The sequence below is a fragment of the Chlorocebus sabaeus genome, chromosome 8 (genome assembly GCF_047675955.1).
Source record: "Chlorocebus sabaeus isolate Y175 chromosome 8, mChlSab1.0.hap1, whole genome shotgun sequence".
NCBI lineage: Eukaryota > Metazoa > Chordata > Mammalia > Primates > Cercopithecidae > Chlorocebus > Chlorocebus sabaeus.
In genome coordinates this window covers 98,495,057-98,522,030 of record NC_132911.1, presented here as the reverse complement: position 1 = coordinate 98,522,030, position 26,974 = coordinate 98,495,057, and the positions used below count along the sequence as shown (strand labels likewise).

General features: G+C 41.1%; 1 protein-coding gene across 4 annotated transcripts in view; it reads right to left on the bottom strand.

Annotated features, from left to right (window-relative positions):
• Nucleotides 1-26,974, bottom strand: part of DPY19L4 (dpy-19 like 4) — a 73,147-nt gene that overhangs the window by 15,558 nt on the left and 30,615 nt on the right. The window contains exons 7-13 of one of the 4 annotated variants that reach the window (XM_038000274.2): nt 16,872-16,995; nt 10,584-10,718; nt 8,294-8,425; nt 7,798-7,896; nt 6,928-7,001; nt 5,407-5,565; nt 3,430-3,549 (exon numbers count right to left, since the gene is read on the bottom strand). In XM_038000274.2, the coding sequence (XP_037856202.2) occupies nt 3,430-3,549; nt 5,407-5,565; nt 6,928-7,001; nt 7,798-7,896; nt 8,294-8,425; nt 10,584-10,718; nt 16,872-16,995 (843 nt within the window). The remainder of the gene's footprint in view (nt 1-3,429; nt 3,550-5,406; nt 5,566-6,927; nt 7,002-7,797; nt 7,897-8,293; nt 8,426-10,583; nt 10,719-16,871; nt 16,996-26,974) is intronic. The other 3 variants (XM_038000276.2, XM_038000275.2, XM_038000277.2) reach the window with 3 other exon arrangements.

Below are 26,974 nucleotides of genomic sequence, written 5' to 3'. Positions count from 1 at the left end.
ACTAAAGACGCGGCCTCACTCTGTCGCCCAGACTGGAGTGCAGTGGTGTGATCATGACTCACTGTGGCCTTGAACTCCAAGGCTGAAGCAATCCATCCACCTCAGCCTCCATAGTGGCTGGGACCACAGACGTATGCCACCATGCCTGGTGCTTTTTTTTTTTTTTGGAGAGACGGGGTCTTGCCATGTTGCCCAGATTGGTTTCAAACTCCCGGGCTCAAGTGATCATCGTCCTCCATCTTCCAAAGTGCTGGGATTATAGGCGTGAGCCACCACGCCCAGCCTCTCTCTCAAAAACACAAAAACAAGGCCAGGCGCGCCTACTTATGCCTGTAATCCTAGCACTTTGGGAGGCTGAGTCAGGTGGATCACCTGAGTTCAAGACCAGCCTGACTAACATGAAGAAACCCCATCTCTACTCAAAATATAAAATTAGCTGGGCTTGGTGGCGCATGCCTGTACCCAGCTACTTGGGAGGCTGAGGAAGGAGAATCACTTGAACTGGGAGGCAGAGGTTGCAGTGAGCTGAGATTGTGCCACTACAATCCAGCCTGGGCGACAAAGACTCTGTCTCAAAAAACAAAAACAAAAAACAAAAACTTAAACATAATTAACTTCAATGCTATTAAACATTCAGTTTCTATACAAGTAACCTAATTGAAGAATTTAAAGCTCCAAACTTCTAAAGATGGTAACATTTTCTTCTTTCATCTATTAAAGAAAGATGCTCCTATATGAATTACAACTTAAGAATAATTAACTTTAATATGCAAAGGGTTTCATATATTGCCTTTTGTTGTTGTTGTTGTTGTTGTTTTTTTCTGATACGGAGTCTCGCCCTGCCGCCCAGGCTAGAGTGCAGTGGCACAATCTTGGCTCACTGCAACCTCCGCCTCCTGGGTTCAAGTGATTATCCTGCCTTAGTCTCCTGAGTAGCTGAGATTACAGGTGTCTACCACCACACCCAGCTAATTTTTTTGTATTTTTAATAGAGACGGGGTTTCACCATGTTGGCCAGGCTGGTTTCGAACTCCTGACCTCAAGTGATCCGCTTGCCTAAGGCTCCCAAAATGCTAGGATTACAGGCGTGAGTCACTGTGCCCGGCCTCATATATTGCCTTTTATGAAATGTATTCCCATGCATCTTATTTATTGTGCAGTAAAGGATTAACCTTGCTTAAAAAGAGATTTGGCCTTTGCTCTCAACTTCTAGGTGGTAACCTCTTGCCTGATAAGAGCATCTTCGTTTGCCTGGGTCCTTTAGGTCATGCATAAGAGTCTATGCTAACAGTGTGATTTATGGTGGGAGCCTTGGGCCACGTGGTGTCAGTTCAACTTCTGAAGGGCTGAAGACTAATGTCAGCCACACAGGTGGTCAACCACGTATATATGACTGAGCCCCAGTACAAACCCTAAATTCAAAGCATGGGTGAGCTTCCCTGATTGACAGTACTCCGTGTGTACTGTCACACATTGTTTCTGAGAGGAAAACAGGTACTGTCTGCATGATTCCACTGGGAGGGAACAAATGGTAGTTCTGTGCTTTGGTGTCTCCTGGACCTTGTCCTATGGGTCTGTTTCCTCTGCTGATTTTAATCTGTGTCCTTTCACTGTAACAAACTGTAACTCGAGTATAATGACTTTTTAAAATCAAGCCTGAGGGTAGTTTGGAGGACTCTCAAACTTGCAGTTGGTGACAGAAGTAAGGATGGTCTTAGGAATTTCTGACCATTGCATTTACCTTCCTAGACTGTGTGCTTCTGAGGAAGGGGGATCCTATCATGTGTATTTCTGTATCTCCCACTATTGCTAGAAGAGTATGAAAAAACCAAAAACTTCTGCTGAATGAATACATTTTAATAAAGTTTATTAACAAGATGGCACGATTTTCTACAGAAGCAGGAAGGGAAGTTTAAAAACTAAATATTTAAAAATAAATAGCGCAAGATATGTTTCAAGGATTCAAATTCCCTAAACAAATATTACATAACTTATCTAAATATTAATATGTGAATACCTATTTTGCCTTAACAAATTTAAGGTATACAGAACACTAAAATGATCAAGCAAGTGAAATACAAAAATTCTACCTTATTGAACATTAAAAGGGGCCCTACATATATTTTGTAAAAGTTCATTTGCCATTGAAAGACAATAAAATAAATGAGGTAAGGAAAGGATAAAAGCCTACCACAGGCTCCCTGTGCTACAGCCAGACTGAGCTCCTTTTCCTCCCGCCAACAATGTGCCATGATCCTTCCTGCCCAGGCCTGGGCATATGCCATTCCCTCTACCTGCAGTACTCTTGCCTCTTTGGGTCACCTAGTCCACTCCTACTCACCCTTCAGTCTCAGGCACTTTTTCCTTAGGGAACCTTTCTGATCTCTTTAAGTCAAATTCTGTTTTATATGTTCTTATAGCACCATGTACATCTCCTTCACTTACCAAAGTTGTAATTTTATTTTTGTATGATTGACATCTGTCATCTCCATTAGGCCATAAGTTAAACAAGGTTAGAGACTGTCTGTTCCACTATTGGGCTTATTGAGGTACCTTTAGCACCTAGCACAACGCCTAGAACTTGGAATATGTTCAATAGTTTTTTAACAAATGAATGAATAAGTAAATGTCAGTTCGTTATACTATAAACATCTCTGTAAACTCCAGATAAATTAAGAAAGTTTATAGGTTTTGAGTTTTTATAAAGTTTTATAAATGTATTATTGGATGTATCTACTTATTATCATTAAAAAAGACAATCTTTGCTGGGCATGGTGGCTCACACCTGTAATCCCAACACTTTGGGAAGCCAAGGCGGGTAGATCATGAGGTGAGGAGTTCAAGACCAGCCTGACCAATGTGGTGAAACCCTGTCACTACTAAAAATACAAATAAATTAGCCGGGCATGGTGCTGTATGCCTGTAATCTCAGCTACTGAGGAGGCTGAGACAAAACTGCTTGAACCTGGGAGGCGGAGGTTGCAGTGAGCTGAGATTGCGCTACTGCACTCCAGCCTGGGTGACAGAACGAGATTCTAAAAAAAAAAAAAAAAAAAAAAAAAAAAAAAAATCTTTGTGGGTTTTTTGACTTTTTTTTTTTTTTGAGACGGGGTCTCGCTCTGTTGCTCAGGCTAGAGTGCAGTGGCGCAATCTCGGCTCATTGCAACCTCTACCTCCCAGGTTCGACAGACCCTGCCACCTAAGCCTCCCCAGTAGCTGGGACTACAGGCGCACACCACTACACCCAGCTAATTTTTGTATTTTTAGTAGAGACGGAGTCTCACCATGTTGGTCACACTGGTCTCAAACTCCTGACCTCAGGTGAGCTGCCTGCCTTGGCCTCCCAAAGTACTGGGATTACAGGTGTGAGTCACTGCTCTCGGCCAACAATCTTTGTAAAAACAAAGGGATCAAATAAAGTACACTTACCCTTCTATAACCATTGCAAGAGAACCCAATAAAATAGTGTGAATTACATGATAAATTATTTCTGGTCTTTCTCCAATTCGTCCATCTTCAAGAGTAACAGTTTCCTTCAGGGACTTACCACTACAAAAAGAAAATGTATTTTTTAATACTTTGAAAATATATTTGTAAAAAACCAAAGATACATTGTTTATCATCTTTGAAGTACATACCTAAAATTTTATATTTCAACATAACAAAAAATATAGGTGATCTTTAAAATTTGAAAGTATATTGTACTAGTTAAATACCTAACATATATACTACGTTTCTGCAAATGGCTTTTAGAACCTGAAGACAACAAACTCTATGAAGACTAAACATGAATTTTCAGAAGAATAAAAAAGGGCTAGGAGCAGTGACTCACGCCTGTAATCCCAGAACTTTGGGAGGCCAAAGTGGGAGGACACTTGAGGTCAAGAGTTCGAGACCGGCCTGGCCAACATGATGAAACCCCGTTTCTACTAAAATACAAAAATTAGCCAGCCATGGTGGTGCATGCTTGAAATCTCAGCTACTCTGGAGGTTGAGGCAGGAGAATCGCTTGAATCTGGGAGGTGGAGGTTGCAGTGAGCCAAGATCGTGCCACTGCACTCCAGCCTGAGTGACAGAGTAAGACTCCATCTCAAAAAAAAGAAAATTATAATAAAAATTTGTAGGTTCTTCTTCCAAGATCAATTATGAATCAACTAGCAATTGCTAAATTAATATAGTTAAATCATAATTTGAATAAATTCTTAAAATTAAGAAATTATACACAATCTGTCTTTTCAAACATGATAAAAACATCAAAGGTTAGTCAAACTTTATAGCTTTTTTTTTTTTCTTTTTCTTTCAGAGATGGGGGTCTCACTATGTTGCCCAGGCTGGTCTTGAACTCCTGGCATCAAGCAATCCTGCGTCAGCCTCTCAGATTGTTGGAATTATAGGCATAAGCCACTGCCCCTGGCCTCAAACTTTGTAATTTAAAACTACTTATACTGCTAACTTTGTTTAAGTTAAATAGAATAAATTATTCTTATATTAAGTAAAAATTTGTACAAATTAGTGAATCAGTCTGTAAAAGTTTAACTGATTATTTAAACTTCAGTTATATATTAAGTCTCTAAGTTTAGGGCTGAGCACGGTGGCTCATGCCTGTAATCCCAGCACTTTGGGAGGCCGAGGCGGGTGAATCACCTGAGGTCGGGAGTTTGAGACCAACCTGACCAACATGGATAAAATATAAAATTAGCTGGGCGTGGCAGCGCATGCCTGTAATCCCAGCTACTCGGGAGGCTGAGGTAGGAGAATCGCTTGAACCCAGGCTAAGGTAGGAGAATTGCTTGAACCCGGGAGGCAGAGGTTGCATAGAGCCAAGATCGTGCGACTGCACTCCAGCCTGGGCAACAAGAGTGAGACTCTGTCTCAAAAAAAAAAGACAAAAACAAAAAACAAAACAAAACAAAAAACTAAGTTTAAATTTTTCTGGTCAACACAACCTTTTTTTTTTTTTTTTTTTTTGACAGGGAGTCTCACTCTGTTGCCCAGGCTGGAGTGCAGTGGTGCAATCTCGGCTCACCACAACCTCTGCCTCCTGGGTTCAAGCGATTCACCTGCCTCAGTCTCCCGAGTAGCTAGGATTAACAGTGAGCACCATCACGTCCAGCTAATTTTTGTACTTTTAGTAGAGATGGGGTTTCACCATATTGGCCTGACTGGTCTCAAACTCCCGACCTTGTGATCTGCCAGCTTTGGCCTGCCAAAGTGTTGGGATTACAGGTGTGAGCCGTCGCACCTGGCCAACACATCTTATAATGATATTTTCCATGTCAATGAAAAGAGAATGGAATTAGAAGCTCTAAAACAAATATAAAAATATTGGAAGAATATTAAAAATAAGTATTTCATATATTTCCATAATGTATATTAGTAATATGATTGATTCTCATAGGTACTTACTTAATCCTTCTAAAAATAACTTGCAACATAGAAAGAAAACAAATAATTAACACCAGGATATAGAAAGGTAATAAAGAAGACTGTGTCAATCGCAGAAAAAAATCTTGAGATGGTGCCTGCAGGGATTCTTGACAGAGGAGCCAATTCATTGTAAAATTCCTATAGAAGACAAAAAGCATGATATTAAATTCACAGACGTTTTAAACTACTGAACACAGAAGTATTTTTTTTTAATATCAGTAAAAACTAAGAAAAACCACATTTCCTAAACCCATTTACTTAAAATAGCAAGGTACTATCCTTTATAAATGACGATAATAGTAATGTATTAGTAAACAAAGCATGTGCTCTCACTAAAACCGCTCTAATGAATGTAAAACTGCTGCTTTTTATTGCCAAGTAACGTGATCATCTCTAAAGCCCAATATAGTTTTTAGAGAATTTTGGTTTCTATCTTTATCTAGAAGACAACAAACAATTCAGCTGGCTAACCTCTACAAATGCATTGTCAAATATGGTAGTTACTAGAGACATGAGGTTTTTAAACAGCTGAAATGTGGCCAATTCAAATTGAGACATACTTTAAGTACAAAATACACCCAGGATTTCAAAGAAAAGAAGAGCAAAATAATGATTTGAAAAACAAAATATATCCTTAATAATTTTTACATTGTTTACAAATTATTTTTATATATTAGAGAAAATATGTTAAAATTAATTTCACTTGCTTCTTTGTATTTTTAAAAATACAGCTACTAGAAAATTACAATTACATAAGTGGTTCACATATTATTATTGGATAGACCTACTCTATATTGACAGGTGTAACTCAACTAGGACCCACTTAAAAAAGAGATACCTACTTATTAAGATAAATCATAAAATTTGAAATGTAAACCTTTTGAGCAGTATGAATCAGGATAAACATTTTTTTGGCCCTAAGTATGATCAACAAGACTCCTGGTTGTATATATGTTTATCTGCGTCCTCATTTCTCATCCATCTCTAAACTCCTATCCTCAATCCCTAGCCGTGGGGAAGGATGTTAGAGATAGAGTGATGTTCAGGAGTGCTCACTGATGGATTGAGAATGTCTACTTAAATCATTGGGTTTAGAACAAAATGTTAAAGTTTAACAATGTGGTAAACACATTCTAAAGTTTTTTTTTCTTTTCTTTTTTAAGACAGGGTCTCACTGTCGCCCGGGCCGGGGTGCACTGGCACGATCTTGGCTCACTACGACCTCCACCTCCCAGGCTCAGGTGGTCCTCCTACCTCAGCTTCCTAAATAACTGGGACCAAGACATGCACCGCCACACCCAGCTAATTTTTTTTTTTGGTTGGTTTTTTTGTAGAGACAGGGTTTTGCCATGTTGCCCAAGCGGTCATGAACTACCCGCCTCAGCCTCCCAAAGTGCTAGCATTACAGATGTGAGCCGCTATGCCCGGCCATTGAAGTTTTTTTATCTTTATTGTCTAAGTGGTATCAATTTAGGTAAACTTACATAATCTAAAACTTACTTAGTCATATTTAGTCCAAATTTTACTTCAAGGAATTTCAGCATGTGCCCATTTTCTTTGTGTGGGACAAACATCTAGAAGAGAAAAACACCAGTTAAACAAAGAAATATTAGCTATGCTTACAAGCACATGCTTTCCCCAATACTAGAGACAGAAAACACAAAAAGACTACAAAACAAAAATATGAATAAATAATATATGGTACGACTATGAAGCAAGGAGATTTACTGACATAAATCAATACCATGACCTTATGTTGAAGCATAAACTACAATGGGGTACTAAGAACATTTCTTTTTTTCTTTTCTTTTTTTTTTTTTTTTTAAGACAGTTTCATTCTTGTTGCCCAGGCTGGAGTGCAATGGCATGATCTTGGCTCACCGCAACCTCTGCCTCCCAGGTTCAAGCGATTCTCCTGCCTCAGCCTCCCGAGTAGCTGGGATTACAGACGTGTACCACCATGCTCAGCTAATTTTTCGTATTTTTAGTAGAGATGAGGTTTCACCATGTTGGCCAACCTGGTCTCAAACTCCTAACCACAGGTGATCAAGAACATTTCAACCTTATCCCACCAGGCTCAAGTAACTCATCCACTCTTCTAAACACTTTTCATTTGTCTCACTTTATTCCATATGGTGACATTTTTAACTTAATAAAAAATATGCATTCCCTTTTTCTTTTTAACTATATACAGAAAAGAATCAGAATCCTACTTTCTCACCCAATATGCTAGTTATGATTATTGTTTACCTCAAAATTATACTGTTCAAACTCTATTACTGTGCTACCTCATTATTCTCATTAAAATTTAGTCCAATATACTTCATTATTCATTTTGTTTTACTATATGAATCCCAGAGAGTTACTTACCTTCATTATAATATTCAATGTTATTGTCAGAGTACACACCAAGTAAAAATTAATCACTTTTATTATTTTAGCTACAAAACTTCCTTTCTTCACATTCAGCTGTGGAGGAAAAAGCATATGAATAAAGAAGTGAGGTGTTAAAAAATTAACAATTTAAAAAGTAATCATAAGAACGGCCGAGCACGGTGGCTCAAGCCTGTAATCTCAGCACTTTGGGAAGCCAAGGAGGGGGGATCACTTGAGGTCAGGAGTTTGACACCAGCCTGGCCAACATGGTGAAACCCGGTCTCTACTAAAAATACAAGAATTAGCTGGGTGAGGTGACACATGCTTGTAATCCCAGCTACTTGGGAGGCTGAGGCAGGAGAATCACTTGAACCCAGGAGGCAGAGGTTGCAGTGAGCTGAGATGTACTCCAGCCTGGGCAACAGAGCGAGACTCCATCTCAAAAAAAAAAAAATCAAAATAAGAACAATAAAAAGACAATTCTAATTACCTGAAGGCACTTAGCAAGCATTAAGGCTGCTACTAAACTTAGTAAAGGAGATACCAACAAAGCTGGATTCTCAAATTGCAGTAAATATCCCAGAAAGAGGGAAAATATGTAGATTTTATAAACTTCATAAACCTGTTGTGACAAAAATAAAATAAGTGAGAATAAGTTATATTTTATCATACATGTTTTCATTTGTTTTATTTAGATTTAACTATAATTATACAGTAAATGCTCTACTATAATTTAGGAAAGTATTATGCAAATGTTCAATCAATATTTTTAATGTTGGCCGGGCATGGTGGCTCACATCTGAAATCCCAGCACTTCGGGAGGCCAAGGTGGGTAGATCACTTGAGGTCAGGAGTTCGAGACAAGTCTGGCCAACATTGTGAAACCCGTCTCTATTAAAAACAAAAAATATTAGCTGGGCATGGTGGCGAGAGCCTGTAATCCCAGCTACTCGGGAGGCTGAGGCAAGAGAATCGCTTAACCCGGTAGGTGGAAGTTGCAGTGAGCCAAAATCGCACCACTGCACTCCAGCCTGGGTGACGGAGCAAGACTGTCTCAAAAAAAGAAAAAAAGAAAAAGAAAAAAGAAAAATCAGACGGGCATGGTGGCACACACTTGTAGTCTCAGCTACTCAGGAGGCTGAGGTGGAAGGATCGCTTGAGCCTGGGAGGCAGAGGTTGCAGTGAACTATGATTGAGCCACTGCACTCCAGCCTGGGTGACAGAGTGAGACCCTGTCTCCAAAAAAGTAAAAATAAATAAATAAAAATAAAATAAAATAAAAAACGAAAAGAAAAAAAATCAGTCAATAGCCAGAGCCACTTAAAAAAACAAAAAAAAGATACCTTGGTCAGGTGTGGTAGCTCATGCCTGTAATTCCAACACTTTGGGAGGCTGAGGCGGGTGGATCAAAAGGTCAGGAGTTCGAGACCAGTTTGGCTAACATGGTGAAATCCCATCTCTACTAAAAATACAAAAACTAGCTGGTTGTGGTGGCAGGCGCCTGTAATCCCAGCTACTTGGGAGGCTAAGGCAGGAGAATCGCTTGAAGCCAGGAGGTGGAGGTTGCAGTGAGCTGAGACTGAGCCACCGCATTCTTGCCTGGACAACAGAGGGAGACTCCGTCTCAAAAAAAACCAAAAAGATACCTCACTGTTACAAGTTAGAACAGTAGTTACCCTTGGGGGTTGAAGTAATGACTGGGAGAGAGAGCATGATGGAGACTTCTGGGTGTTGGTAATGATCTATTCCCTTTTAAAATTTTTTTAGAGGTGGGGTCTCACCATGTTGCTCAGGCTGGTCAAATGATCCTCCCACCTCAGCCCCCACCTCACACAGCTAATTAAAAAATTTTTTTTGTACAGATAGGGTCTCACTGTGTTGCCCAGGCTGGATTTGAATTCCTGGGCTTAAGCAATCCTCCTGCCTTGGCCTCCCGAGTAGCTGGGACTACACACATGTGCCACCACACCTGGCTTATGTTCTATTTTTGATTTGGGTTCTGGTTCTACAGAAGTGTGCCAGTTACCAAATAACTCTCTTAGTTCCAAACCCCCCTTTCTATCCTTTGCCTGGCAATGCTGGGCCTAGGACTCTGCAATCTACATTTCTGCTTTTCCTGTCGGTTCCCTATGAAGCTCTGCCAATAGGAAATGCTAGAGGGAAAAGTGCAAGCCTGGAGGAGGAAGGAGCCTGCTCCTTCCTCTTGCTTCCTGATGACTTGAGGGTCCTGTGATCTCACCTCAAGGATGCTTCTTCAACCCAACAGAGCAATTACTTCCTATGGAAGCACTGAATGCAGCTGCAGTTTTCCCAACACTTCAAGAACCAGCTTCATCACATCTTCCAGCCCAAGAAACCCAAGACCAGTCAGACACAGCCACATCCTCAGAGGCCTGGGTCCCAATTCTGAAGGGCCCTACTTTTGAGCAAAGCTGGTATTTCTGAGCTCAAAAGTCTGAGTATCAGCTCTGTGAGGTCCTGTTCTATATTTCTACATTTTAATAATTTCATATTTTTCCCTAGCAGTTAACTGCTTTCTGCGTTGTGATCTCTATGAAACTTTCAGGCTCTATTACCCTTTCATTTAGCAAGTTAATGACTTTATACTTGGTTAACAATTTATGTTAACTTCTCTTTGTCCAAATAACTTAAATGTTGTACGCATTGGGGTTCTCAACCATATGAGTGTATGGATGAAGAAAAGAGAGGTTTTAAGATACAATGCTATAAATACATTCATTCTCTGGATTTAAAATCATCATTTCAAAATGCCATAATACCTTGTCATTTTGCTTCAGTGAAAAGATATCTAGCAGGAATAGAGATATTGCTTGAAGAAACAGGAGATAATGGCTATACTCCCACATCATCATAAATGTGTAAGTTGAAGCACTCATCAACAAGTAGCAAAACCTCTAGGGAAAACAAATGAAAGAAACTAAATATCAATAGCTTTATTACGATAAAAGCCTATGAGACTGTTACCTCAAAGTTGCAGCTCTGTTACTCGTTCAACTTTAAGCTATATAATTATTGAAACTTTGTTTTTAAATCACATAATTATTATTAAATCCTTATAAAAACAACAAGAGCTCAAATAAGGCACTTGAGAAAAATCAACCACTTGTCCTTCAATGTTCAACGTCACATTGAGAATTTCAGAAAGACAAAGGGGAAGAAAAAGAAAATTCAATATAATTTTCTTTCATCCCAAAAGAAGTAAAGCAATAAATATAAGAAAGTGGTGGCGTTTACTAGACCTGGCTGGTGAGCTTTTGTTATTGTGGAAGTAACTCCTTTTGCTGTGAAAATAATATTTCACTTCCATGGTGCTTCAAGTTTTAATAATTTCCTAATTTTCCCTTTGTTCCCTCAGTCCTAGTGGTGGTAGCTGTTTTCTGTAGTTGTGATCTCTATGAAACTTTCAGGCTCTTATTACCCTTTCATTTAGCAAGTTAATGACTTTATACTTGGTTAACAATTTATGTTAACTTTTCTCTGTCCAAATAACTTAAATGTTGGTATTCATCATGGTTCAAACTTATTTTCTTCATTTCAATAGTCTGTTTACATCTCAGCCTATTCCACAGCCTCTGTCTTTGCTTTTTTCACTTCCTGTCAACAGAAGTGTTATCTTTCCCCATTGCCTGTACTGTCAGCCATATTAAACTTTCAGCTCTTTTCTTCTGCTAAATACTAAACACAAGGGATGTCACTGCCCTTGCTGAAAATCTGCCTAGGTCAATTCTGTCCTTCAAAATGTCATCCCCCATGTGATCCCTTAGCAAGTTACCAAGTCTGTGACAAATCCCATAACATATTCAACAACAGCCTCTCCTTCTTCCATGGACCTACTTTTAAACTCTGGATCCCTCCACTGGCTGTAGTGTCAAATGACCTTGTTCAGATAAGAACAGTGAAGGAGAAGGACAATAAAGGTCAGTCAAGAAACCTAAGAACTGTGCTCTCTAAAACTAAGTCTTTCATACTCAGCTGACTACACTCAAGGATAAATTCCAGAGTCAGAAATACCTCAGCCTCCAGCAGATAAAATAATTTTCCAGCATCCTGAATTAGATTAAGACCAGAGAACCAAATGTAAGAAATGGCAAACTTCCACCTGTTGGGCAAATAACACCAACTGCAAAGCACAGAAGGGCTCTAACATAAGCTTCTGCTCTTCCTGTCACCATAGCTATGCGCAGGGCAAGGGTTCTGGAAGCCTTCTAATGTGGAACAATCAGAGCTGTAATAACCAGACCTGACACCATCATTCCCAGAGAAACCAATTCCAGAAAGCAATGAAGGCTCAAATCTAGACCCAGCCTAATTAACGTACCGGGCATTTGGAGATTAATTCTGAGATTCTGGGGGAAAGCTACAACACACTAAAACAAATTGTTAATTCCAAAGGTTGACTCTCAAACTACTCTAAGAGCACACAGTAAAAATGTCTTAAAGAGAGAACTATGTATCAAACACAACCTGTAGAGTTAGCAAAGTTATTTCTTTCCCTGAGCATTTTCAAGGTTCTGTGCAGTCTTGCCTACCCTTGACCTTGCTTGCAGTGTCTCACAGGGCTTCACTTTCACTGTGCCTGTAGTGTGAACTTTTTACACATAGGATTTATGTGATACATCAAACAGGTTTCAATAATCAACCACAAATGTTTCTTAATGACTCCAGATAACTGCACAAAAGACTGAACTGAACTTGGATATCCTGAGGCAACTGGGACGACTAAACTTAGCCTCAACAATGGGAAGCAAAATACAAAATACGTGATTTTTTAAAAGTATATGGGCTGGGCACGGTGACTCACACCTGTAATCCCAGTACTTTGGGAGGCCGAGGCAGGCGGATCATCTGAGGTCGGGAGTTCGAGACTAACCTGACCAACATGGAGAAACCCCGTCTCTACTAAAAATACAAAATTAGCTGGGTGTGGTGCAGCAGGCCTGTAATCCCAGCTACTTGGGAGGCTGAGGCAGGAGAATTGCTGGAACCAGGGAAGCAGAGGTTGTGTTGAGCCGAGATCGCACCATTGCACTCCAGCCTGGGCAACAAGAGCGAAACTCCATCTCAAAAACAAACAAACAAACAAAATACATGTAAGCTGAGCACAGTGGCTCACACCAATAGTCTCAACACTTTTGAGAGGTGAAGCCAGCTGGACTTCCTGGGTCCAGTGGGGACTTGGAGAACTTTTCTGTCTTACAAGAGGATTGTAAAACACACCAATCAGCACTCTGTAGCTAAGACTGTAAAATGCACCAATCAGCACTCTGTAAAACCGCACCAATCAGTGCTCTGTAGCTAGCAAGAGGATTGTAAAATGCACCAATCAGTGCTCTGTAAAACGCACCAATCAGTGCTCTGTAAAATGCACCAATCAGCGCTCTGTAAAGTGCACCAATCAGCGCTCTGTAAAATGCACCAATCAGAAGGATTCTAAAAGTAGCCAATCGCAGGGGATTGAAAAATGGGCACTCTGATAGGACAAAAACAGAACATGACAGGGGACAAATAAGGGAATAAAAGCTGGCCACCCCAGTCAGCAGTGGTAACCCGCTTGGGTCCCCTTCCATGCTGTGGAAGCTTTGTTCTTTCGCTCTTCACAATAAACCTTGCTACCACTCGCTCTTTGGGTCCGTGCCATTTTTAAAAGCTGTAACACTCACCCCGGCAGTCCGCGGCTTCATTCTTGAAGTCAGCCAGACCACGAACTCACTGGAAAGAACCAACTCCAGACACACTCTGTGAGGTCAAGGCAGGTGGATCACTTGAGGCCAGGAGTTGGAGACCAGCCTGGCCAACATGGTGAAACTCCGTCTCTACTAAAAATACAAAAATTAGCTGGGTGTGGTGATGTGCGTCTGTAGTCCCAGCTGCTGGGGGGCTGATGCATGATAATCGCTTGAACCCAGGAGGCGGAGGTTGCAGTGAGCTGAGATTGTCCCACTGCACTCCAGCCTGGGCAACAGAGCAAGAGACTCCCCCTCTCAAAAAAAAAAAAAAATGCATGTTGCTAAAATACTGCTCAGTGATGGCAAGGAGCAAAGTATTCACACGTAATAACTCACATGGATGTCAAGGGCATTATTAGGCTAAGTGAAAAAAGCTAATCTTAAAAGGTTACATACTACATGATTTGATTCCATTTATATAACCTTTCAAGGTGACAAAACTATAGTGATAGAGAAGAGATCAGTGGTTGCCAGAGGTTTGGGTTAGAGGAAGGATGTGATTATTAACGTACACAAGAGTTTCTTAGTGGTGAGAGAAGAGTTCTATGTCTTGATTATGATGACGGTTACTCAAATGTATACATGTGATAACAACTAATATGACTATACACCCACTTTCCACAAAAGCAGTACATGTAAAACCTGGTGAAATGTGAAGAAAGTCAGTGCCTGAATTAACAGTATTATATCAATGTCAATTTCTTGACTTTGACAAGGTATTAAGGTCATGCAAGATATTATTTGGGGAAGATGGGTGATGGGTCAAAAATGTAGTAAGCCTAGATCATGCCACTGCACTCCAGCCTGGGTGATAGAGCGAGTCCATGTCTCAAAGAAACAAACAAAAAGGTAAATATAAAGAAACTTAGGCAGTTCATTCCGCTATACCAAACTCTTTTTTTTTTTAAGAGACGGAGTCTTACTCTGTTGCCCAGGTTGGAGTGCAGTGGCATGATCTCAGCTCACTGCAACCCCCACCTCTGGGTTCAAGCGATTCTCCCACCTCAGCCTCCCAACTAGCTGGGAGTACAGCTGTGCACCACCACACCCAGCTAATTTTTGTATTTTTAATAGAGACGGGTTTCGCCATGTTGGCCAGGCTGGTCTCGAACTCCTGACCTCAGGGGATCTGCCTGCCTCAGCCTCCCAAAGCGCTGGGTAATATTATAGGCGTGAGCCACCACACCCGGCCTATACTAAACTCTTTTACTTAACAATTGAAGCACTATTCTTCTCTAAGAGACAGTTGTACAATCAAACAGGAAAATATTCAATCATAGACTCTCTGACTATTAAAGAAAATATACTCGGCCGCACGCGGTGGCTCAAGCCTGTAATCCCAGCACTTTGGGAGGCCGAGACGGGCGGATCACGAGGTCAGGAGATCGAGACTATCCTGGCTAACACAGTGAAACCCCGTCTCTACTAAAAAATACAAAAAACTAGCTGGGCGCGGTGGCGGGCGCCTGTAGTCCCAGCTACTCGGGAGGCTGAGGCAGGAGAATGGCGTAAACCCGGGAGGCGGAGCTTGCAGTGAGCCGAGATCTGGCCACTGCACTCCAGCCTGGACGACAGAGCGAGACTCCGCCTCAAAAAAAAAAAAAAAAAAAAAAAAAAAAGAAAATATACTCTTGGCCAGGTGCAGTGGCTCATAGCTATAGTCCCAGCACTTTGGGAGGCCAAGGCGGGCAGATCATTTGAGGTCAGTAGTTCGAGACCAGCCTGGCCAACATAGTGAAACCCTGTCTCTATTAAAAATACAAAAATTAGCTGGGCATGGTGCTAGGCACCTGTAATCCCAGCTACACAGGAGGCTAAGGCAGGAGAATTGCTTGAGCCTAGGAGTCAGAGGTTGCAGTGAGCAGAGATCACACCATTACACTCCAGCCTGGGTGACAGATAGTAAGACTCTGTCTAAAAAAAAAAAAAAGAAAATATACTCTTGTGCAGAAAGATCTTTATACAAATACAACATAAAGGAAGATCACAAAGCTGAAATGTGTTCATGTTATTTTATACACAAAAAAGGAAATGCTAGTTATAAAAATGAAATAATAAAGTTTGCTATGCTCAGGACACTTGTCACCACTGAAAGGAGAAAACAATAGTACATTTTTTCAGAGATTTTTATAAAGGACCCACAAGTACATCCTGTTTCCTGGACAACCAGGTTTAATAATCTCTGCTCTCTTTTTCTAGCCAGGAATTCTTAACCCCAAATAAGAAGACTATCAAAGGACTGTTACAATCCAGTCAATTTCAATATAACTGGTTGCCTCTATAATCATTTTATGCATTTTAAATAATTATTCTTTTTCTTTCTGGAGGCAGGGTCTCACTCTGTTGCCCAGGCTAGCGGGCAGTGGTTCGATCTCAGCTCACTGCAACCTCCGCCTCCCAGGTTCAAGCGATCCTCCCACCTCAGCCTCCCAAGTAGCTGGGATTACAGGTGTGTGCCATCATAGCTGGCTAATTTTTGAATTTTTATTAGAGATGAGGTTTCACCATGTTGGCCAGGCTGGTCACAAACTCCTGACCTTAAGTGATCCTCCCACCTCAGCCTCCCAAGTAGCTGGGATTACAGGTGTGTGCCATCACAGCTGGCTAATTTTTGAATTTTTATTAGAGATGAGGTTTCACCACGTTGGCCAGGCTGGTCACAAACTCCTGACCTTAAGTGATCCGCCCACCTCAGCCTCCCACAGTGCTGGGATTATAGGCATGAGCCACAGCGCCTGGCCTAAAATCATTATCCTGAGACAGACTCTGCAGGCTTTTTCTAACTGCCAAAAGGGCTGTGGCAACAACAATAACAATAACAATGTAAGAATCTAAACTACCAGGGAAAGTCTCCTGAAATTTTTACCAACCTACCTATACCTCAGTCACAGAAAACATGAGAAGAAACAGAATATGCAGGGCTGCCATCCAAGTTAACACTGCTGTCATTTGTGGTCACTCTACATCTTGTTTAATATATCTTTAAATCATGGAGATTGAAGGCCATCAATGTTCCAGAAGTCCGAGAAGTGATAAAATAACAGTGGAACAGATTTTCAAAATAAGAGATTCTTCATATATTTGTCAAGTTAACTATATTAAAATAATAAAACATCTCCTTTCTCCTTGTTGACTGTTAATCAGATTACAGAGTAACAGTGTTGTAAGAAAACTACCTAACTATACCTTTTAATATGTAGTAACCAGGCTTCATTAAATACGATTTAATTCTTACTAGGACTAAAATTTATTTGCTATTATGTACCACATTTGCAATACATTAGAATTAGCTGCAATGGATAAAACAGATTTGTATCTTACCTCTCCATAAGTATTTAAGTTGCTTTTTAAATAGCCTGTAAGTGCAGCAATTTGGCATGCAAAATATGGTAGTGCCCAGTTTTCTCTTAAAGGAATGGAGTATTCAATTCTTGTTGTATCTACCCTAAAATAAACCACAGATGAATAGTAAATAAGACATTATATTTGTGTTACATTATACTTTTCAAAGTACTTTAACACAAATCTCATTGTTCTCCATAACAATCCTGTGAGGCAGGCATAGCCAGATCCACCATTGTCTTTTTTTTTTTTTTGAGATGGAGTCTATCTCTGTCGCTCAGGCTGCAGTGCAGTGGCACGATCTTGGCTCACTGCAACCTCTGCCTCCAGGGTTCAAGTGAACCTCAGCCTCCTGCGTAGCTGGGATTACAGGCGCGAATCACCACACCTGGCTAATTTTTATATTTTTAGTAGAGACTGGGTTTCACCATGTTGTCTCAAACTCCTGACCTCAGGTGATCTACCCGCCTCGACCTCCCAAAGTGCTGGGATTACAGGCATGAGCCACCACGCCCAGCCCAGATCCACCATTGTCTATACATCATCTTTGAGCAAATTAATAGGATCTCACCCCCGGCCCCCGTCGCCCCCAAGAAGCTGCAGAGCTACTGTGCACTACTTGGTGAACAGATGGGCCTCTGTGAGAGATTGAAAAAGGCATGCCTTCTCTAGGTACACCCCATGCTAAGGTACACAGCTTGTTGCACAGAGTACCCCGGATTTCAGCCCCACCCTCCCTTCCCTTAACCAGATGGCTACCCTTCACTAGAGTACAATCTGCACCATATAATTAGCAGCCTGGCAGATCCAAAGTTCTTATTCCCCTTTACAAAAGGAGTATGAAGTTCAGAAATGTAAGGTAATTTAATCAAGGCCATCTAGCTAGTAGGTGGCATAACTGGGATTAAAATGCTCATCTTTTGATATCTAATTCAATAATCTTTTCAGTCAGCAGGTTCCCCAGAATTAATATCACAGTCTTTTATGTGATATACTTAGAGACTTGAAAATTCCCAGAATCAGAAATATAGGAATGTCAGGCCGGGGACAGTGGCTCATGCCTGTAATCCTAGCAATTTGGGAGGCTGAAGCACGTGGATCACCTAAGCTCAGGAGTTCCAGACCAGCCTGGCCAACGTGGTGAAAACCCGTCTTTATTAATAACACAAAAATTAGCCTAGCGTGGTGGTGCGTGCTCGTAGTACCAGCTACTTGTTAGGCTGAGGCAGAAGAATTGCTTGAACCCAGGAGGCGGAGGTTGCGGACAGCAGAGATCACGCCACTGCACTCCAGCCTGGGTGACACAGCAAGACTCCTGAATCAATTTTCATTGAGAGCTTGTTGTGTCCTGTGCATATCCTCATACCACAATACCTCACACCTCTCCAGCAATCATAGATTTGGCTCTCTTACACTCAATAGCTATTTTCTACACAAAAATAAAGGTGCTATTGTTTTTTTTGAAAATTTATGAAAATTGCCGCCTAACTTGCCTAAGTAATAATGATTAGCATGCTTGCATGTTAACTTAGTTCCCTCAATGGCCAAGTGACACACTCCTGCATACTGGTATCAGAGTTGGTAATTATATTTCCAATTACACCAATCATGAACCACTGAATTGTTTGCAAATAATCAAAATTACAAATGTCACATCCTCACAGACCAAGAAGATAAAGTTGCAACAGCAATAAATCCAACCAGGCTCAGCATGTTATCACAGCCAAAAGAAACAAACACATACTTCAAAATGCCATGAAAACATAGGAACAAAAACATTTTTGAGAAAGCAATTTTCTCCTTCCATAATAGCAGCATATATAATAAATCCTAAAAATCATTTTTACTCATCTCTTTTCCTAGTCTCAGACCTCTAAACACTAATAACTTTTTTCTATTCATAACAGCAGCATATATAATAAACCCTAAAAATCATTTTTACTCATCTCTTTTCCCAGTCTCAGACCTCTAAGCACTAATAACTTTCTTCCTATTCCCTCCCCAATTGCTGGAGTGCAGTGACACGATCATGGCTCACTGCAGCCTCGACCTCCCAGGCTCAAAGGATCGCTCCGCCTCAGTATCTCCAAGTAGCTGGGATTACAGGCACATGCCACCATGCCCACCTAATTTTTTGTATTTTTAGTAGAGCCAGCGTTATGACACGTTGCCCAGGCTGGTCTCAAACTTCTGGGTTCAAACAATCTGCCTGCCTTTGCTTCCCAAAGTGCTGGGATAACAGGTGTGAGCTACCATGCCCGGTAGCACAATGTACTTCCTTTTTCTTTTTCTTTTTTTTTTTTTTTGAGATGGAGTCTTGCTCTGTCACCCAGGCTGGAGTGCAATGGTGCAATCTTGGCTCACTACAATCTCTGCCTCCCAGGTTCAAGCGATTCTCCTGCCTCAGCCTCCTGAGTAGCTGGGACTACAGGTGCCCACCACCACGCCCAGCTAATTTTTCGTATTTTTAGTAGAGACAAGGTTTCACTATGACGGCCAGGCTGGTTTGGAACTCCTGACCTCATGATCCACCTGCCTCGGCCTCCCAAAGTGCTGGGATAACAGGCGTGAGCCACCATACTTTCTTAAGTCAAGTCATCTGCAGCCCTCTCTGTGATGCTTCAAAATAATATTTTGACCATTTTCTGTTTAGCACAATAGTTCAGTAGCTAAGCAAAACAAGACAAAAGAATTTCCTAGGAAGAAAGAGATAAAAACAGGGTAAAAAATAATTACACTTAAATATTTTTGTTCCTGTCAATATCTGTAATAATACTAATCACTATTATAAAAAATCAAGGATCTCCACTGCCTTATAATACATTCAAGTATTTGTCCCTTACATAAATATTTTACAGGATCAAAACTCTTCAATGAATTTATATTCTGCTTTTTAAACTTAAATGTATTCTGCATGTTTTCCTTTCTTCATACTTATTCTTTTTTGAAAAATATTTTATTGTAAAAGCAATATATGTTTGTTAAAGAAATATTAGAAAATGTATACCAACAAAAAGAAGAAAAATCTTAAAACACCTATAATCTCACCCATTCAGAGGCTAACATTGTTAAATCTTCTGCCATAGCTTAGTCAGTACAGTACGATGAGGAAAAGAAACACAAGGAATCAAGTTGCAAAGGAAAGTAAAACTGTCGGGTTTTTTTTTGCAGAAGATACTGTGTACATAGAAAACCCTAAAGAATCTTAAAAAGCCGGGCGCGGTGGTTCATGCCTGTAATTCCAGCATTTTGGGAAGCCGAGGTGGGCGGATCATGAGGTCAGGAGATCGAGACCATCCTGGCTAACACAGTGAAACCCCATCTCTACTAAAAATACAAAAAAATTAGCCGGGCACGGTGGCGGGCGTCTGTAGTCCCTGCTACTCCAGAGGCTGAGGCAGGAGAATGGCATGCACCCGGGAGGCGGAGCTTGCAGTGAGCCAAGATCGTGCCACTGCACTCCAGCCCGGACGACTGAGTGCGACTCCGTCTCAAAAAAAAAAAAAAAAAAATCTCAAAAAAATATCAAAACGAATAAATGAATTTAGCGAGGCTGTGGGCTATAAGGTTTCTATTTTTTTTTTTTTTTGAGATGGAGTCTCACTCTGTCACCCAGGCTGGAGTGTAATGGCGTGATCTCGGCTCACTGCCACCTCCGCCTCCCGGGTTCAAGCGATTCTTCTGCCTCAGCCTCCTAAGTAGCTGGGACTACAGGTATGTGACACCACGCCCGGCTTATTTTTTTGTATTTTTAGTAGAGACGGGGTTTCACTGTGTTAGCCGGAATGGCCTCGATCTCCTGACCTCGTGATCCGCCCGCCTCGGCCTCCCAAAATCCTGGGACTACAGGCGTGAGCCACCGTGCTCGCCCTGTTTTTGCTGTTTTGAGATAGTTTCCCTCTTGTTGCCCAGGCTGGAGTCCAATGGTGCGATCTCGGCTCACTGCAACCTCCGCCTCCCAAGTTCAAGTGATTCTCCTGCCTCAGCCTCCCCGGTAGCTGGGATTACAGGCACGCACCACCACAATCGGCGAATTTTGTATTTTTTGGAGAGATGGGGTTTCACCATGTTGGTCAGGTTGGTCTCAAACTCCTGACCTTAGGTGATCCACCCACCTTGGCCTCTCAAAGTGCTGGGATTACAAGCATGAGCCACCACACCCAGCCAGCTGTGGGATATAAGGTTAATAGACACAAATCAATTGTTTTTCTATAAACTATCAATGAACATTAAAATTAGTTTTTTTGTTTTTTGAGACGGAGCTTCGCTCTTATTGCCCAGGCTGGAGTGCAATGGCGTGATCTTGGCTCACCACAACCTCTGCCTCCGGGTTCAAGCGAGTCTCCTGCCTTAGCCTCCCGAGTAGTTGGCATTACAGGCATGCACCATCACGCCCAGCTAATTTTGTATTTTTAGTAGAGACAGAGTTTCTCCACATGGGTCAGGTTGGTCTCAAACTCCCAAACTCTGGTGATCCGCCCACCTTGGCCTCCCAAAGTGTTGGGATTACAGGCATGAGCCACTGCGCCCAGCCTAAAATTACCATTAATAACAACATCAAAAAGATAAAATCTCTATGAATGAATCTTTAAAAAGATAGGTAAGATCTCTACACTAAAAACAAGAAAATTGGGCTGGGTGCAGTGGCTCACACCTGACACTTTGGGAGGCACAAACAGACGACTGCTTGAGCCCAGGAGTTCAAGACCAGTCTGGTCAACATGGCAAAATCCCATCTCTACCAAAAATATAAAAACTAGCCGGGTGTGGCTTCCATGGTCCCAGTTATATGGTAGAGTGAAGTAGGAAGATCGCTTGAACCCAGGTCGAGGCTGCAGTGAGCCAAGATTGTGCCACTGCACTCCCACTCCAGCCTGGGCGACAGAGAGAGACTCTGTCTCAAAAAAAGAAAAAGGAAGAAAACCCACAAAAATGCTGAGAGAAAGAAACCCTAAATAAATGAAGTGATATGTCAGATGTATCATGTTTTATATACCACAGAATGGAAGACTCAGTATTGTTAACATGTCCGTTCTCCCCAGTTGAACTGATGGATCCATGATATCTTTATCAAAATCTGAGCAAGCTTTTAAAAAGGAAATTTAAAAGCTGATTCTAAAATTTATATGGAAGTACTAAGGATCTACAATAGCCAAAATAATCTGGACAAAGAAGAACACATTTAGAGGCTTAAACAATCTAATTTTGACTTATAAAAAGGCAACAGTTATCAATACAGTATGGTATTGGAATTAGAATATACAAATCAATAGGACAAAAAAGACCAGTCTAGAAATAAACCCACACATACATAGTTCATTTTTACTCAAAGTGCTAAGTCAAAACACTAGTAAAAAGAAAGTCTTTTTAAAAATCATGCTGTAACTGGACAACTATATGAAAAAGAAAATAATCTCAACCATTATCTCACATCGTACATAAAAATTAATTTGAAATAGATCATATACCTAAACCTAAAAACTGAAACCATAACGTTTCTTGATGAAAACATAGGAAAACATTACAGTATATTTCCAGTGAAGAAAGATTTATTGAGGCTGGGCATGGTGGCTCACTCATGCCTGTAATCCCAGCACTTTGGGAGGCTGAAGTGAAAGGATCACTTGAGCCTAGGAGTTTGAGACCAGCCTAGGCAACATAATGAGACCACGCCTCTACAAAAAATAGAAAAATTAGCAAGGCACGGTGGCACGTGCATGTAGTCCCAGCTACTTGGAAGGCTGAGGTGACAGGATCCATTGAGCCTGGGAGGTCAAGATTGCAGTGAGCCAAGACCACACCACTGCACTCCAGCCTGTCTCAAAAAGAAAGAAAGAAAGAAAGAAAAAGACAAAGAAAAAAAAAGAAAGATTTCTTGGACAGGATACTATAAGTACTAATCTTAAAAGAAAGCAAGCCACAGTCTATGAAAAAATATTCACAGTACACATATGAGACCAAAGACTGTTAACTACAATAACAAAGAACTCTGACAAATAAACAATTAAAAGATAAATCTAAGCTTTTTTTTTTTTTTTTTTTGAGACCAAGTCTCACTCTGTCACCCAGGCTGGAGTGCAGTGGCACAATCTCGGCTCACTGCAAGCTCTGCCTCCCAGGTTCAAGCCATTCTCCTGCCTCAGCCTCCTGAGTAGCTGGGACTACAGGCACATGCCACCCTGTCCAGCTAATTTTTGTATTTTTAGTAGGGGGCGGTTTCCCCATGTTGGCCAGGATGGTCTCCTAGATCTCTTAATCTCATGATCCTCCTGCTTCAGCCTCCCAAAGTGCTGGGATTACAGGTGTGAGACCCTGCGCCTGGCAGTCTAAGCTTTTAAAATGGGCAAAATACTTAGACATTTCACAAAATACATGAATGACCAACAAACACATGAAAAGGTACCCAATATCATTAATCATCAGGGAAATACAAGAATATAGACCACATGGAACTCTCACATAATTTTGATAGAAAAATAGAATGGTACCATCACTTCAGAAAACAGTTTGGCAGTATCTGAAAAGTTAAATATACACCTGCCATACAACCTAGCAATTCTACCCAAAAGAAATGAAAGCATATGTCCACACAAAACTGGAAACTACCCAAATGTCCATCAGTATCTGAATAAATGAATTATGATATATCCATACTATGTAATAGAACTTAGTGATAAAAAAGAATGAACTATTAATATAGCCAACATACATACCAAAATAACACTGAGTAAAAAAAGCTGGAGCCCCACCACCAAAAAGTATGTGCTGTATGACTCCATTAATATATAATTCTAGAAAACACCATCTATAGAGACTGAAAGCAAATCATGCTGGGCGTGCTCACTCACGCCTGTAATCACAGCACTTTGGGAGGCTGAGGCATGTGAATTGTTTCAGCCCAGGAGTTTGAGATCAGCCTGGGCAACATGGTGAAACTCCATCTCTACTAAAAATGCAAAGATCAGCTGGCCGTGGTGGTGCACACCTGTAATCCCAGCTACTTGGGAGGCTGAGGCAGGAACTGCTTGAACCCAGGAGGCAGAGGCTGCAGCAAGCCGAGATCGTGCCACTGCACTCCAGCTTGGGCGACAGAGTGAGACTCAGTCTCAAAAAAGAAAAAAAAGAAAAAAAAAAAGAAAGCAGACACAGGTTTCCTGGGGACATAGTAGTGGTGGTTGGGTAAGAAAAGAGGGAGGTATTAGAAAGGAAATTTTGGAGACTGGGCATAGTGGCTCACGCCTGTAATCCCAACACTTTGGGAGGCTGAAGTGGGCAGATCACTTGAGGTCAGGAGTTTAAGACCAGCCTGGCCAACATGGTGAAACCCGTCCTCTACTCAAAATATAAAAATTAGCCAGGCATGGTGGCACATGTCTATAACCCCAGCTACTCAGGAGGCTGAGGCAGGAGAATTGCTGGAACCTGGGAGATGGAGGTTGCAGTGAGCCTAGACTGCACCACTGCACTCCAGCCTGGGTGAGAGTGAGATCCTGTCTCAAAAAAAAAAAAAAAAAAAAAGGAAACTTTGGGTAGTGATGGATATATTCATTATACTGATTGTGTTGATGATTTTGTGGGTATATTTAAATGCCTAAATTGATCAAATTGGATACTTTAAGTATGTCTGGTTCATTCTATGTCAATTATACCTCAATAAAGCTGTTAAAAAGCATTAAAATACTTATTCACATATACATTCATAGAAGATAGGTTTGCATATATTTATACACACACCCATACACAGATACACATATATACGCAAAAACAGGATCACATGTGACAGTCAAATGAAACAAAAGCTGCAAGGAAGTTAGCAGTGCCTAGAACCTAGTAAACATTCAGTATTACAGTAAATCTTAGCTCTTTCCTAATTCTCTAACAAACTATTTTTTACTTAACAATATATTATGAACATCTTTCCAAGATATCCATGTCAATAAACATACTTCAAGAACATTTAATGACCATGACACACCATTGTGTAGATCTACTATAAATTTCCTATTGTTATACACTTTGTTTCCAACTTTGTCTATTACAAATAATTTTTTAAAACATGAATCAGGCCAGGCACAGTGACTATGGGAGGCCAAGGCAGGTGGATCACTTGAGGCCAGGAGTCCAAGACCAGCCTGGCCAACATGACGAAACTCCATCTCTACTAAAAATACAAAAATTAGCTGGCTGTAGTAGTGCACACCTGTAGTCCCAGCTACTCAAGAGGCTGAGGCACGAGAATCACTTGAACCCACTAGGCGGAGGCTGCAGTGAGCTGAGATTGCACCACTGTACTACAGCCTGGGTGATAGAGCAAGACTTGGTCAAAAACAAAAAACCAAAAAACATGAACCAGTATTTTTATATAGTAATTATTGATTTCATTGTTTAAGCTCATTAATCCATCTGAAATTTATCTTAATATGTGTGCAATAAGCATTTATTTTCCAGATTTGGTTGTCCCAATACCTTTTAGTGAACATCATGTCTTCTGTAGGGAATAGAGAAGTTCTTCAAAGTTTCTTAATCCATAAAGGGTTTATCATTCCCTGGTTAAATGTTTGTATGTGTATATTCCGAGGCTGCACCAACTTGTTCTGGTAGGTTGAAATAAGGCTAAATGAGTCCGGAATTAGGATGCTTGCCATTGCTTTTTTGGAAACCCCTCTGACCTCTTATCACTAACTTCCTCTTTTCTTTGTCTTCTTTCCCTTCTCCCTATTTAGGAAAGTTCTGAATTATTAGCCAATAGAGTTAAGTTTAGAGTGTGAGGTCCCATCCCAGCCAATGCGAATGGGACACAGCTCTAGGGAACTGCATCAGGATGTAAAGGTTATAAATGTCCTCGACTCCTTTGTTCAGCGTGCTCTCGTGGTTGGACTGCTGACGAGTGCACCCTTTTCGCAGAAAGTAAACTAGTCTTGCTGAGGGATCCTCCGTCTTGGTGTTGATTTCTTTGCAATATCAAACTCCCATGCCCAACATCTTCTAAAGCAGCAGCCCCCAATGTTTTTGGCACCAGGGACTGGTTTTGTGGAAGACAATCCATGGATGTGGGGTGATATGGTTTGGCTATTTTCCCACCCAAATCTCATCTTGAATGTAGCTCCCACAGTTCCCAAGTGTTGTGAGAGGGAGTTGGTGGGAGGTAACTGAATCATGGGGGCAAGTCTTTCACATGCTATTCTCATGATAGTGAATAAGTCTCACAAGATCTGATGGTTTTATAAAGAGGAGCTTCTCTGCATAAGCTCTCTTCTCTTGTCTGCTACCACGTGAGATGTGCCTTTCACCTTCTGCCATGATTGTGAGGCTTCTCCAGCCACATGGAACTGAGTCCATTAAACCTTTTTCTTTTGTAAATTTCCCAGTCTTGGGTATTTCTTTACCAGCAGTGTGAAAACAGACTAATACAGGGGGGCTGGGGGGGGATGGTTTGGGGATGAAATTGTTCCACTTCAGATCATCAGGCATTAGATTCTCATAAGGATCACACAACCTAGATTCCTCACATGCGCAGTTCACAATAGGGTTCGTGTTCCTATGAGAATAAAATGCCTCTGCTGATCTGACAGGAGGCAGAGCTCAGGTGGTAATGCAAGCAATGGGGAGTGGCAGTAAATACAGATAAATCTTCAGTTGTCATCATCATCATTATCGTCATCATCATCGTTGTCACTGCTGCTGCTGCTGCTGCCACTCACCTCCTGCTGTGAGGCCAGGTTCCTAACAGGCCACTGATGGGTACTGGTTTGTGGCCTGGGAGTTGGGAATCCCTGTTCCAAAGATCACCTATTTTCATATATATTATCCCTAAAATCTTTTTTGAAAGTTAACTTTCTAAAAGACAAACAAGAAATTCATATACCATAAGGTAGGAGGTGGGGCAGAAGGACCCCAGCAACCACTCCATTAGCCCAGCACCAGGAAGCTGAACTCAGTAGTTCCCTTCCCAAAGGTTTACCTAACCATATATTAGTGCAGTCAAATCTTTAAAACTGCACCAGAAACACAGAGTAGGTGTCTGGAATACAGAAGGGAGAATCCTTCTCCAGTGTCTGCTGCACAAACTGAGTAGGATCTCT